Source organism: Galleria mellonella, unplaced genomic scaffold, assembly GCF_026898425.1.
Source record: "Galleria mellonella isolate WM207_F2 unplaced genomic scaffold, CSIRO_AGI_GalMel_v1 utg36, whole genome shotgun sequence".
NCBI lineage: Eukaryota > Metazoa > Arthropoda > Insecta > Lepidoptera > Pyralidae > Galleria > Galleria mellonella.
This window is the reverse complement of record NW_026442086.1, coordinates 7,250,081-7,265,209: the sequence shown is the minus strand read 5'-3', so window position 1 is coordinate 7,265,209 and position 15,129 is coordinate 7,250,081. Positions and strand designations below refer to the sequence as shown.

General features: G+C 35.2%; 1 protein-coding gene across 3 annotated transcripts in view; it reads right to left on the bottom strand.

The window, feature by feature from the left end:
- The window catches only part of LOC113520689 (uncharacterized), a 165,074-nt gene that overhangs the window by 55,237 nt on the left and 94,708 nt on the right, over positions 1-15,129 (bottom strand). For all 3 annotated transcript variants that reach the window (XM_031910457.2, XM_052897270.1, XM_031910458.2), the window contains exons 11-19: positions 14,581-14,684; positions 13,412-13,534; positions 12,550-12,758; positions 11,230-11,332; positions 10,140-10,272; positions 9,845-9,961; positions 8,810-9,037; positions 8,437-8,586; positions 7,115-7,535 (exon numbers count right to left, since the gene is read on the bottom strand). In XM_031910457.2, coding sequence (XP_031766317.2) covers positions 7,115-7,535; positions 8,437-8,586; positions 8,810-9,037; positions 9,845-9,961; positions 10,140-10,272; positions 11,230-11,332; positions 12,550-12,758; positions 13,412-13,534; positions 14,581-14,684 — 1,588 coding nt within the window. The remainder of the gene's footprint in view (positions 1-7,114; positions 7,536-8,436; positions 8,587-8,809; positions 9,038-9,844; positions 9,962-10,139; positions 10,273-11,229; positions 11,333-12,549; positions 12,759-13,411; positions 13,535-14,580; positions 14,685-15,129) is intronic.

Below are 15,129 nucleotides of genomic sequence, written 5' to 3'. Positions count from 1 at the left end.
AATATGGAGAAGGACGTAGGCTACTTTATATCCCGGGTGCACGTACGTAGTCATGGGTAAAAACTAGTAATACCTATAAAGTTGTTGGTATAGATTAGATATTTTAAGTATATAAAGTACTATATATTATACGTTTTAAAGTTTAAACCTTATTCGAACAATTATGTAATTTTTCACGGAAAAACGTAAGCTCACGACCGGTTGTCGATATTTACGAGATACTCGTATGTTAATTATGTAATGTGTGACCGCTTTCAAGATGTATTTTCCTAACCTTTCTAGTACGGAGAGAAGGGATTGTTAGTAATGGGGAGGTTAGTCCCCATCGCTATCAATATACCATATCAGATTGACCTCCACGCGGTTGCCCCTGCAAATCGATCGATCAATGATCGACTGGACTAATAGTCGCGAATGACCAAACGATATTTTAGTAAGAGCCAATTTCTAGCAATGACAAAATATTTTTCTACAAAGAAATTAATATTTGTTAATAATCTAACAAAAACCTATGTAGCTATATCTACATAAAGAGAATTTTAAACATTAATTAATATATTTTTTATTTTAACGTTGATAGGTAGTTAAATAAGATTAAAAATGTATAAAAATGGTTATACAAAACCGTTAGTAAGATAGGTTAATTTTTTTTATACAACTTAGAATGGCAACCAAGCTGACGGCTCACCTGATGGAAAGTGGTAACTGTCGCCTATAGACATGAGCAGTAGCATGAACATTACAGAGTATACTGTTACGCCCATGATACCCACCATGCGTTGCCATTCCTGAGGACTCAGATGTTATTTCTCTGTACCCTATAAATTCATTGTCATATCCCACCCTTTAAACCGAAACACAGCCATGCAAACACAACTGCTTTACGGTTGAAACACTAATGGGACAGAGGCACCCAAGCAAACGACTTTCGTACAAAGTCTCCCTCTGGTTTATTTTGACATATTGAAACATTGATACTTTTAGAAAATGTATTAAATGTAATTACGTTCCTAATACAGAATTCAAAATATTAACTCATTTCTCTTTCTTATTGAGGTAGGCAGAAACAATGGAATCCCAAATGCTTCGATTTAGTCAAGCCTCTTTCGCTTCCACCACATTTATCAATCTTTTTATGCATGCTCGCCGGTTACGGGTACTTTTAATTTGGCCTTAAGCACGTAGCCTATTTGGTCGACGCACGTCCATCTAGGGTGGCCCCTACCGACATCTCCATTCATTCTTGCTCGATAAATCTCTTTCGAAATTATTCTTTCGTCTATCCTCCCCTAATGACTAAACCATTGCAACATTCCCTTTCGTCTTTAAGTCCATATTTCTCTCTAATCATAAATCAAAACTGTTTTTCAATATGTTTCTCTTTAAAAAGTTTGTGTATAATTTATTTATATATATACTTTTGTACATTCACTTATAATATAGATATTAGGTTATAGCAAAAATGTACACTTATCTCTTAAAGGGATTTCTTCCAATCAAGGACCCGAAAGGAGAAAGTGTCTATAGGGTTTGTATATAAAGCATAATAAATAGAGTTGAACATCGATTAGAGTCAATACAAACCAGACCTGTCTATTTGATTGATGAAGTTAAGTAATAATGTAATCGACGTCTAATTAGCTACAATTTTCAATGTTTACACGTATTAAGTCATAAAACCTAGAAGAGTATAGAGACTAAAAAATTAATACAATGAGATGCATTTACCCATTACTGGGAAAATGTTGTTAAGTTTGTGAAGCGATTGTCTTCGCAAAGTATTGCCCTATTGTTTGTTTCAGTAAAAAACTTAACAATAAGTATGAATACAAGGCGTTTTGAATAGTTTATTAATTAATAAAGACAATTATAATCGAATGTATTGATTCTCGCGTAAAGTTCGTTTAATTACTAATATGTATATTAGAAAAAGTAAAAAAAAATCACTTACCTTTTTCACTTTCTTCTGCAGGACCGTAGATACAAAATTGAAGTACATTGTCACAGTATAAATAATATGGTTGATGTATCAAACTCATTTTTTAAATATTTTCTTTTAAAGGACTCTATATGGAATTACTAATGTAAAAATTATATATTAAATTGTAATGTTTTAAAATGCAGTTTCCATCGTCCACGATAAGTCTAGTAAGTCATATGTAAATAACATAAAAGTGTATTATAATACTTTATTACAAATTGTTTATTTGTTTTTTTAATGTTACAATACAATATCATTCGCATACAATGCCCGATCCTAACACACGTATGTACATTATTACGGTAACGGTTAATGACATTATTGTTGTTTTAAATAAACTTAATGCTAACCTATAACAATTTGTAAACTCGAAAGTCTTTACTATACCAAAACGAACTAAGTTAATATAATATACATTTTTTTGGTACAAAAAACTTCCTTAATAACCTAAACATAAGTACCTAAGTTAAAGCTATGAATCTCTAAAAGTATGACTACAGACAACTATTGAGACGTTTCTTTATATACAAGTAATTAATTTGCAACAAAATTATAAGTAAGTCATATTAATAATAAAGTTGGATAAAAATTTAATAGATAAAATAAACATGATATTCTGGATATAATGTAATTTCATTGTAAACTTTATCCAACATTTGTATTTTGATGTATCTTCTACAGAAGTATAGACTCAGAGAAACGAACGAGTAACACATCATTATAGTTTAAAATTTATTATCAGTCAATCAGTATTACTACATATAATAATAATATATGGCTGGAAAAATCAGGTTCAACAAGAACCATATATTAAATTTTCTCTCATGATTCCGTAGTAGGAGGCGTAGTAGTCCTGTTTCTTCTAGGTACAAAAGCGGGTCGAGAACCTGGCCTTATTGGCTTGAAAGATACTCTTCTTTCTGTGGTCGTTCTAGGTGCTTCTGTTGAGGTTGAGAAACTTTTATTTTTTGGGGTACTGCTTTTTCTTATATCAACAGGGACGTTCTGTGCTCTATTTGACGTATATCTTCCGCTTGGAGTAAATGTTTTGGAAGGTTTCTGGTTTAAGCTGGAAGAAGTTGTGTTAGGTTTTTTGAAAGTACGCGGTACTGGTCTTGTCACATTTGATGGTTTAATTACAGGTCTTCTTGGGAATGCAAATTTAGATCGTTTAGTATCAAACAGAGATGCTCTTTGCGTAGTTGTTTCTTCAGTTACGATTTCTGTTGTAGATGGGGTGTCCGTAGTGGTAGTATTGCTCACTGTTTCGGATTCAGTAGATAACGTATTAGGTTCTGTACTTGTCAAAAGCTCGATAATAGGACTTGTTTGAACTTTTTCTGTAGTTGTAGTCGTTGTGGTAGATTTGGTGGTTGTGATAGTTGAAGTTGATAATATGCCATCAGAAGTATTTGAGAATACAGATATACTAACTGGATATTTTACAGTAGATTCGTCTACCGCAGGCGCGCCATTAAATTCTTGACCTTTTGCAAATGTCACTATACTTCGACCTGATTCTGGTTTTATAACTTGTAACTTAACTATATTCGCTTCTTCTTTTTGTGTTGGAAGTGAGGCAGAATATACAACAAATGGCTGTTTTTCTCTGTCATCAGCTATTTTCTTTGCAGTTCTAGGTCTTTCTGTTTGAAATAACGCTTCTAATGGTAATGTAGAGGGGTCCGTGAGCATACTGCGTGGCGTTATTATTTCAAAACTCTTAGCAGCTTTATTTTGTGACAATTTCTCATTTTCATATGCAGCTGGTATAAATTGCCAGTTAGATGACGATAAATCTTCATGTGAATTTTGAGATTTCTTGTCTTCATTAATATAACTTAGAAAATCGTCTTCTGCAACTCGTTCTACTCTGTCTTTACCAAAATTATCTTGAGTGGCTTTTTTAATATGTCTATAAGCCTCGTTAATACTTTCGGAGGCTATTAGATTTTCTCTAGGAGCTTCAGCAAAATTTGTTAATGCTCTTGCATTCCGTGCTTCATCTATTCGTATAGGATTATCTGGTAGATTTTCTACTGGATAAATATGACCTAGTTTAGTTAAATAAATAGGAATTTCATCTTCTACTATTTTTATGAAACTAAATCGGCTAACTTCACCAATCTTATCAACGACTGGTTTCTTTTCAACCATTATTTTACCTTCCTCAATAAGAGTAGTCTCATTGTTTTTGTTAAGACGATGTTTGTCTAATTTTGAAGAAACTTCGACTACTCTGCTTACAGAGAATAATTTATCAAATTGTGTTTTTATTATTGGTGTTACGGGAACATTAGTTGTCGTTTCAGAAAATGTTTCAGTACTGATTTGTGAGTTAGTTTCGGTATTAGATACTGATGTATGAATATCAGATAAAGTATTTTCCTCAGCAATAGTTTGAGAATAACTTGTAGAGCCCTGTGTGCTAGGATATGTAGTTGTATCTACTGTATATTCCAAATAATCATCTTTACTAATTTCCATTGTTGCTGTTTCAATTTCAACCTTATTGGTCGACGTAATATCTTCAGGTATATTTGTATTTTCTGATAAGGTTACAGTCGTTGATTCCGTCATAGATAAATAATCATCATCAACCGTTTGCATTTCCCCTTCGTCAGTAATAACTGTAGTAGTTGCTTCTGTTACATTTTCTATGGCAGCTATTTTTGTTTTATTTTGAACTGCAAGGATATTTTTAGGTGTAGGTACAACAGGACTATTGTATCCAACTGGTACATTTTGTACACGTTTCTTTGTCTCGTTAATAGGTTTATTTGATGCAAACCTACTTTGAACTGTAGTACGATTTTGAGATTGTGTGCCACTAAATGGTTTTCTAAAAGATTCAGTTGTAGATACAGCTCTAAATGAATTGGAATTTACTACTCTAGGGATGAAGTTGGGCTTCCTAGATGTTGTAGTAAGAATATTTGACGATTTTTCCTCTTCAGAATTTTCGTCATCACTTTCTTCTTCGGATTCATTATCATAGTCATCTTCTGATTCAGTTTTAGGAATAGTTTTTCTTGGAAAATGTAGATTTGCTGGTACAAATACCAATGGGCTTTCCGGTTCTTCATCAAGAATCTCTTCTTCTGAGTATTCTTCCTCTTCTTCTATTCGAGTGGTAGTTTTGGCAGTGGTATATGGACGTCTTTGTCTTGGTGTAAATAATGGCCTTCTAGTAGTCGTTGTTGATCTAAATGAATTTTCACGATCTGCACTTGCAGGACTTGTATATGCTCCAGGATTATATTTACGACTAAAAGTCCTGCTGCTAGATGGTACAGAACCTTCGGTAGAGGATGAGAAAAGTTTTTTAGATGGCCTATATGGTAATCTTGTACGAGGAGTTGGTCTTTGAGTAGTACTTGTTGTTTTTGTTTCAATTAGTGGTTCTTCTGTTTCACTTACAGGTGTTTCATCAGGCGAAGATTCAATTTCAGATAAATCTACAGATTTCTGATTATTTTCTATAATTATTTCAGGTTTATTAATTAACTTACTATTTTCGATTTCAAATTTATTATCTTCTTTTGTAATTTCATCTTCAGATTTATTTTCTTCTGTAATTACTGGATTTTCAGACATTTTAGCGTTTTCTTTAAAATTATTATTTGATATTTCAGAGTTTGTATTAAAATTATTATTGGTACTCTGATTTTCAGTAGTAGTAGGTAACTTATCTTCATTTTTTTCTGCAATTTCATTATTTTCAGATAACTCTGATTCCAACTTATGATTGGTTTGTTTATTTTCCTCGACAGCGTCGTCGGTTTCCTCGTTTTTCAAACCTGTAGAGCTTTCTACTTTTAATAATTCAGGAATAATTTGATCTACTACCTCATCTTCTGATTCTCGTTCTTTTATAGATGGTGTACTTATTGATGATGCAGTGGTTGAAATTGTTTTTTCTCCATAATTAAATACTATTTCTGTAGTAGTATCTTTAGGTGATGCATTAAGAGAATTTATTGATTTTGCTATAATGCCTGGTTCATTATCTAAAGGTTTCAATTTTTTTCTGATAATTTTCTTTATTCTACTTGGTGTCGGATTTTCTGTAGAAATACTACTAGGTTCTGGAATCGTTGTGGATGTTGGACGTCGTCTTATTACTCTTAATCTTTTTTTATTGTTCTCATCAGTATTAGCAGTTTCAGTAGAAACTATACTCTCTGTTGTAGATGAAAGAGGTGTTCTGAGTTTTTTAATAATGATGCGTCGTTTGGGTAATTGTGTAGTTGTTTCAGTATCATCTTCATGTTCTTTCTCTTCTATAGTACTTTCTGACAGAGAAATATCATCAGGTTTGTTTTCCAGGTCATCATCATCACTTGTCAGTATCTTTTCAGTAGATGGTTGCTGCCGATATGGAAAAGGTAATTTTCGTCCTTGAATACTATTAGCTAAAGGTCTTGTATTACCAAAGGAAAACCGAGATGGGACTCGTTGTGTAACAGGTTTTACACTACTAACATCTATATTTTCTTCGGTAACAGGGATCTCTGACAAAGGATTACGTCTTCCATTAAATGGTCGGGGAGTGAATCTCGTTATAGTCGGTTTTCTTTGAGTTGGTTGAGTTGGTGTAGATTCAGTGATGATAAAGTCAGCCTCATTGATCGCAGTTGTTGAAACAGGTGTAAATTTACCACGACCTCTAGAGGGGAAACTGGGACGTCGTACATCTAGTGTAGCTGCGGAAACTTCGCTATCTTCTACATTGTTAGCTACAGTAGTTCTCCCCCGGAATCGTTTTTCATTTCTAGGAATAAAACTCGGCCTTTGAACAGCCAGTGGGGGTTCGTGATCGACTGGTGTTAATGAAACGACTTCATCGCGGGAAAATTGAGGTCTAAACTGTCCCCTTGAGACAGGGGAAGCTGCTGCCACCTCAGAATCGTCAATATTTTCCGAAGGTTGAACTCGTATTCTCTTTCTTCTAACCTGTCTAATTTGTCCTCCTATTCGAACTTTGTCGTCAGTTACTTCTCTACTATTTGGTGTGGTGGATCTAATTTTTCTGGGAACCTCATTCGTTTCATCTGAGTCCGTGAGTATCTCATTTGGTTTATGTACAGGCAAACGGCGGCGACTTACAAAAGTGTAATTCCTAGGACTCACCTGAATAGTCGTAAGTGGAGATAACGTAGTAGACCCGCGTCTTCGAATCGGAAGTGGGCGTGGTGCGATGCTCGAAGGAAGAATTAACGGTAAGGCTGTAGTCGTAGTGGTAGTCGAAGGTGGAATCGTTGTCGTAGTGGTGGTAGTAGTGCTAGATGGCATGGTCGTGGGTTGACTGTCTTCAGTTGGTGGAGCTTCCGTTTCAGACTCTAGGACTTCGGCCTCGGTTGGACTAGGTGAATTTAATAGAGAGGATATCTGAACAGCCAAAATTGTAGTGGGTTCAGGACTTTTATAGTCATCAATAGGAGGTAATGTGGTAGAACGAGTTCTGACTATTGACGTATACTGTGGCTGTGAGGATATTTCTCTTTCCAATACTTGGCCTTGCGACTCATTACTTCTTTCTGAACTTAGATATCTGAAAATAAGACAAAAACATTTTTAATGGATCAATATAAATAAAGTAATATGTAGTAAGTATTATTATGAATATGGGTAATGTAAGCGAGATATATAATGTAAATTTTTGGAAAACATTTAATTATGTATTAATTGAATACAGAATTATATTATACACATTAGCTTTACTTTAGCTGTGTAGGTCTCCGCATAGATTAGGCAACCACTTCCCTTCCCGTGGGTGTCGTAAGAGGCGACTAAAGGAGCTTATGGTAGAGGGATAGGCAGAACCGTACCTCTTATCACCAAAAGCCAAACTGCGGTCGCTAACCCGCCTGTCCAAGTGGCAACTACTAGTAAAAACTCTCTTATGGGGAAGTCTATGTTCAGCAATGAACAGTCAACGGCTGATATAGCATTGTGTTTTATAAAAAAAATTAAATTAAAAAAAAACTATTGCTTAAGATTTAAGTATAAGATTTGTCCGAGTTGTTATGTTATATTATTATATATGTTATGTTATATTATATATATGTTATTATTGTTATGTTAGGTTATTGTATGTTAAAAAAGTAGCTTATTATTATTAGAAGAGATTGCTTAGCGATACGGCCGCCTTTCGTATCACTTCTCATTAATATTTACTGTATTTATTATTTTTTTACTTGGTGCAATAATGTGTAAAATAAATAAATAAATAAATAAGCTAATAAGTGTAATACTTTATTTAAAAGGACACCTGAATAAAATTCCAATTTTACTAATAGCTTAGTTTATTAACAAAAAATTTACCATGAAATTCAGAAAAGGTTAAAATTTTCTAGATGGCATATTTGATAAAATGCATCCGAAGAGATGATAAGTTTAGAGGAAAAAAATGTTTTTTTTTTAAGGATTAATTACACGCATCGTTTACTTACTGTGCAGTGGTGGTCTCCTCAGTTGTGGGTCTTTGCCTCCTAATGGTGACATACTCTGGCATGTTTTCCCGCCGCGCACTTATAATGTCCAGAGTACTGGGCGTTTCAGAGACTGGAATGTACGGCTCGACCCGCTCGAATAGTGCATTTCTGTAAACAGATTTATTTATATTATTTTATTTATTTATACTTTTTTGTACACAAAAATTACATACTTATTAATATTAATTGGTGTACATACATACATAAATATTAATTGGTGTACACGGGATATGGAAGGACATAGGCTACATTCTTATCTCGATTAATGAAAATTTTTCGGTCACGAGGACGAAGTCGCGGATAAAAGCTAGTATCATTATAAATACGTTACCTGGAAGCAGTGTCGTCCGCAGTGTCAGACGTGGACGCAGGCGGTGCCCTACGAATGTTCACATACTGCAATGTCTTCGAAGTCGTGCCACTGTTATCTTCTGATTCTACTATACGAGATCTGGATTGCTTAAGACTTGACACCGCCGGTTTTTCTTTAACCTCTTCGCTTTCCACAGACGGTTCGGTAGATGTCTTGGTAGGACGTGATCGGTTGATTGTGATGTACCTAGGTGATATAATTTGCATATGTATATACATATATATTTGTCACGCCTGTCTCCCATTAGGATAGGCAGAAACAAAGGAAGGCCAAAAGCTTCAACGCAAATTAAAACTACATTTAACTCTAGGGACTTTGTGATCTTTATAGATGATGGAAAACAAGCTGAAGACGCACTTTATCATCATCATCATCATATCAGTCTTTAACTGTCCATTGCTGAACAGTAGTTGCCACATTTGGCAGGCAGATTGGCAACCGCAGTTAGGTTTTATAGATGTTTTAAGAGGAACACTGTTCCCCATTCCTCGCCCTCCCTTAGTCACCTCTTACGAGATCCACTGGAAAGGAAGGGATGGCCGGGACCACACGGCCGTATTTAATAGCAAATAATAACTATCACACATAGGCATAAATAAAGCTATGGGCATTATTGGTCCTTAGAATAAAAAGTATGTTGTCAAATCAAATTGAAATTTTAATTTTAGAAGTAGGTTTAGAGAAATCGCGCCTGAGAATCGACCACAATGTCTATCTGCAGTCGGTTTGCATACACTTTTGTACAATTTTTAAATTTTTAGTACCACAATGTATACATATACATTGAAATTGATATTAAAGACATTGCAGGGTATCAATGGTGGTTGCTCAGGACCGTTCTTTATGGCAGTCTATGGGAAAGGCCTATTTTTCAGGTTCATTAGTGGACGGATAATGACTGAGATGCTGATGACATACATTGAAAATAATATTAATATATATATATATGTAGATATATATGTAGATATAATGAAAAAAATAATAACCACTTACTGTGGCCTGTCCTTTTTAATCAGTACATTCTTGTCAGGCGTTGGTTCTAGTCCTGCATTCTGCGGACCTCTGCGACTATTCTGAGACGAACTGTCCTCACTTACGCTGTTCAGGAATCTGAAATTTATTATTTTACAATGAGAGAAATCGTTAAAAATAAGGTTATATGGAGATGATATTTTTTTTTTAGAATTTTCCAGAATGCGAGTGAAGTTTTGCAAAGATCTATCTGCCTTATTTAACGGATCGTGCCATGAAAGTAACATTATATACTAGGTTTAGTACTGAAACTTACTTGTTCTTTCCTCGCGTTCTCTCCAGTACTTTGTACAACTTCTTGTTTAACGACGACGGTGTGGTAGACGGGCCATCCGTGCTGACTGAGGTTTCTGAGAGGCGCAAATGCTTTTCCAGCTGTTCCACGCCACCTGTTCAAGATTTTATATTTAGAACAATGTCTCTAGGTGCTTTTGCTTTTAGTTGATAACAATTGCATCTGGCTTGTGCTATCAGTTTACGCTGGTGGAGAAATAGGTGACGATGAAAGTAGATCTCTTGGCCCATCGTTATTAATTCATTAAGAATGAAAATGAAAAAAACGACCAAACCACGTCCACGATGGTTTTTGGAGGGAAATGCGGGGAGAATTAGACCCATTACGAACAATCCTTTCTCTCCTGTCTATGGGTGTAGACAAGGGATTTTTGAACATTTTTGTTTTGGGATATGGCGTGAATTTACTGGGTACAGAGGAAAAACACCTGAGTCCTCAGGAATGGCAACGCATGGGGGGTATCATGGGCGAAACAGTATACTCTGTTATGTCCATGGTACTGCTCATGTGTATAGGCGACGGTTACCACTTTCCATCAGGTGGGCCGTTAGCTTGTTTGCCATTCTAAATTATATATATATATAAAAAAAAAACATCTATATGTGTGAAAGAGTTTCTTCTGATGTCATTAAGGACCGAGGTCTTTGGCACTCAATTCTATTTACTTAATTCTTAAAGATACTAATGTCAAAGATACTCAAATACGTACATATATATTTTATACGGAGAACTCTCCATGTAAGAGTACAATATGTCAATACATTAGTGCAAGAAAATAAAAACTCGAGAGAAAGATCTGTACCGAAAATACCTGGCCAGTAATTATAGGTGCCACTAATGAGGAATCCACCATTTTACTTGAAATTTTAAATTCTGTTTTATCATTCTGATATGATATATTCATGTTACCAACCCGACTGCCAAACGTGACAACTATTAGCAAAATCCCTTTTAAAGGCGGGGGGGGGGGGGGGGGTGGGGGGGGGTTATTTTCAGAAGTTGTCAGTTAACGCTTGATATAGTGATGATAATTTTGATACGAACTACATACCGACTTTCTTGATAAGATCAATCAGTTCCTTGATCACTTTTGGGTCTTCGGCATCCACATCACTGGTGTCCTCCTGAACTTCCTCCTCGACTTCTTCTTCGCTCTACAAAAAGAGAAGCAGATTAATAATATTGGAATGATAATGTGGCATTTATAGCATTTCTTGTTACAAATTATCTTTCATTCGGTATTTGTTTTGAACCGTGATTTTATGCACGTGGATGGATACTTCCATAAGTAAGATAACTTAATACTATTTCACAAAAAATAAACCGACTTCAATTGTGGCAAGAGCAGCTATCTTGATTTAATACTAAACTACTGTACCGATTTCGATAAAATTTCTATGAGATTTATCCATAAGTATATATTTTCAGATATAACAAAACTTTCTAAATTAATTTATGGTTGACGGAGATATAAAAAAAAATAAGTAACTGAAAAAAAAAATAAGAAAAGTAAGTGAAAACTATTTTATTCCTAGATGAGGTATTAATTGATACACCAGGTTTTTGGTTCGATCTTTTAGAACGCGTCTGTGAAAACTGCATTGAATTTAATGCACTAGATTATTAACGGAGACGTATAAATGCATATGACTAACTTAGAATAGTTACAAGATGGATGAATACTAAATACAAAGATATTAATAATTATTAGATTATTTATAATGATTAGTTTTCTCTTATGTTTTACTAACTTTTTACACACTACTTCGTACACGTAAATTTCAGAAGTAGGAAAATCAGTTAAAGAGACCAGTATAGACGGGCTATTAAATTATCACACAAGACATCAGATTTTAGATCTTCAGAAATACTACTGTGAAAATCAGATTCAATTGGTGCAGTAATTTTTTAGTCATACCGAAATAAATATATGGACGATAGACATACAAAATCTCTAAAAATATTGTTTTGGTAACATCATATCAGCTTTTAACTGTCCACTGTTGGACAAGCCTCTCCCTTGGGGGGTTTGCCAGTATTTTTTAAGCTTTGAAGATGTTTTAAGAGCAACGCTGCTGTCTATCTCTCGCCTTCCTTTAGTCTTACGATATCTACGGGAAAGAAATGGGTGGCCTGTTTTATACCAGAACCACACGTCGAATTTTGGGATGTATTAGTTTTATTAAGACCTTTCACATATTTTTTACAAACACCTATCCAGTTACAATTTTAAATTTTATTTTTATTATTTTTTTATTTAACCTTCTTATGTGCCCACCATTCATGCGTCATGCCAGAACGAACAGTCAGACAAAATTGACTATTCAAAAATGCTTAAAATTAAATTATTCTTATAGATGAGGGTAGTCACCTCTGGTTCCGGTGTGGTAGTCGTCGTTGTCGTCGTCCTAAACAGAACTGAGTTCTTGGTGCTCAGCTTGATAGGTTTCCTCGTGGTGGTGGTCGTGGTGGTAGTGGTGGAGGTGACCTTCGCGGGTGCTTTCGTGGTCGCGCTCGGTTTTTTGCAGAGCACATTGCGCGCGAAGTCGCAAGAGTCGGCCGCTTTGTTGAAGAACAGACCTGGAGCGTATAGACGTTAATTTAAAGGATTATTCTTTATATACGACTGAAGGCTTGCTAACCATTAGATTCTCCGTTGTCCCTACGGAGTTATTTTTTTGAACTATACGTTATATTGCGGGAGTACATATCACTGGTTATTAGAAAAGAATATTTTGTTTAATTCCGCTATTCCATTGTTAGCAATGGAGTTGGACAGCCCCATTGCTAGCAATTTAACCTATCAGGTCGACCTCCACGTGCTTCCCCCTGGAAACCATCGTGAACAATTCTCGTTGAATTCGTCACGATGGGCTAACTGACCTACTTCATCCTCATCTATCATCCTTCACTGGTGCCCTATCAGCGTATACCGAAAGCGCGGGTGGCGTTACTATTGCATTATCACCTATAAAGAAAAGAACTCAAACTCATCTATATGGCTGAACGGGTTTAACTGAAATTTGGCATATGGATGGAAGACTAGGCTAGAATATCCTAGATTAGCTTATAATATATTTTTCAAATACATACAATCTAGTGAAACTGCTGGTATTATGTAATTTAGTTTTAAAGAATAAATTATTTTTGATGTAAACTCTATAGTGTTGCCGTCATCCGTTCCAGTTTAAAAAATCTGCAAGATACATCATGCTAAGATTATAAGAAATTACCAGAAGGACAGGTGAACTGGTGCGCTACGATGCCCAGGTTGGACGGTCCGGAGTCTAAGCACCAGAAGTACTTTTTGCAATCCCGGGGATGGGGGAAGAAGCCCTCATCTTTGCATTTGAAGTCTGAAAATGATATAAAGCAATGTTTACTAAGAAGTTAGTAGCACGAAAGCGATGGGATGAATTCTTTTTAAAAGAAAATATATATGGCCTGTAACTCTGTATCAAGCATCTAACTATATTATTTTTAATATTATATACTCATACTAGCGACCCGCCCCGGCTTCGCGCGGGTGCACATTACATCACATCCCATTAGAAACCTCTAAAATTATCAGTGTTTCTTTACTGTATTATGCATGTATTATACATATAAATCTTCCTCTTGAATCACTCTATCTATTAAATAAACCGTTTTAAAATCCGTTGCGTAGTTTTAAAGATTTAAGCATACATAGGGACGGACAGACAGCGACAGCGACTTTGTTTTATGCTATGTAGTGATGTAACAGATTAATTTCTTTGTTACCTCCTGACATTCAACTTTTTTTACCTTTTATACCTTTCTACCTGTACCTTTCCTGCACTAAATTACTCGCTAATTATTTTTTCTCTAACTGCATTGGGTTGGTTGGAAGATCTCCTTTAGAGATAAATCCACCCTTCCTAACAAGTTCTTAAACTAATCGCTGTATCTTATTTTCAAGTACATTAAAGAATATACCATATATATAAAAAATATAATTTTATTGCGACAATCATTATGAGGTTTGGAATATCATCGTCGTCGTCATATTAGCCGCTAACTGTCCACTGCTGGACATAGACCTCCCCTATAAAGGGAGGTTTTGCCAGTAATCGCTCGCTTGGCAGGTTGACAGGTTGGCAACCACAGTTAGGTTTTGGTGATGTTTTAAGAGAGACGCTGATGCCTATGCCTCGACTATTAAATTCCCTTTATCGCCTCTTACAACACCCACGGGAAAGGAAGGGATGGTCCATTCTACGCCGAGACAATAAAGCAATATTTAAAATTTGGAATATAGTTAGGTATTTTTTGAGATAAAAAAGGTTACAGTCCACTCTTAGTTATGCGGATGAAGTCACGAGCAAAAACTAGTCTTTTATAATAGGTAGACTGGGATAATAACAGTTTTATGTAATCTTACCAGCTCCTGGGTCGGGGGTGGTGGGCGGCTCCGGCGTGATCACGTTCCACGCTGGCGTGGTGCTGGTGAATGATGAACCACTCTTACGTTTGCTGCTCAGCGTCCTGGAGCAATAGCAGACACCAATTATTACCTCTTTCCGTATTAATTCATTCATATTTTTCCTACCATGTTACGCAACTACGTAATCAGTTTAATTCCCAATGGATTTTTACATTTGTTAGTTCCATTTTTTATTTTGCTTTTTTTACATATTTTTATTTATATTTTTGATATATTCTATTGATAATAGTACATATTCATAAATATTTGTATTAGATATGTTGGGATCGAACCTGTACCATCGGAAGGTGAGGTAGTGTGTTAAATTCTTAAGTTAAACACTTTTAACTCTGTGTTCAGATCAGTCAATTGTTACATTTTTTTATTAATTATTTCTTACTTATATATTTATTATTTGCCAATTAAATATTTCCTATTTTATGTCATATTGTTTACCAGAGGGAGACTTTGTACAAAAGTCGATTGCTTAAGTACCTCTGTCTCATT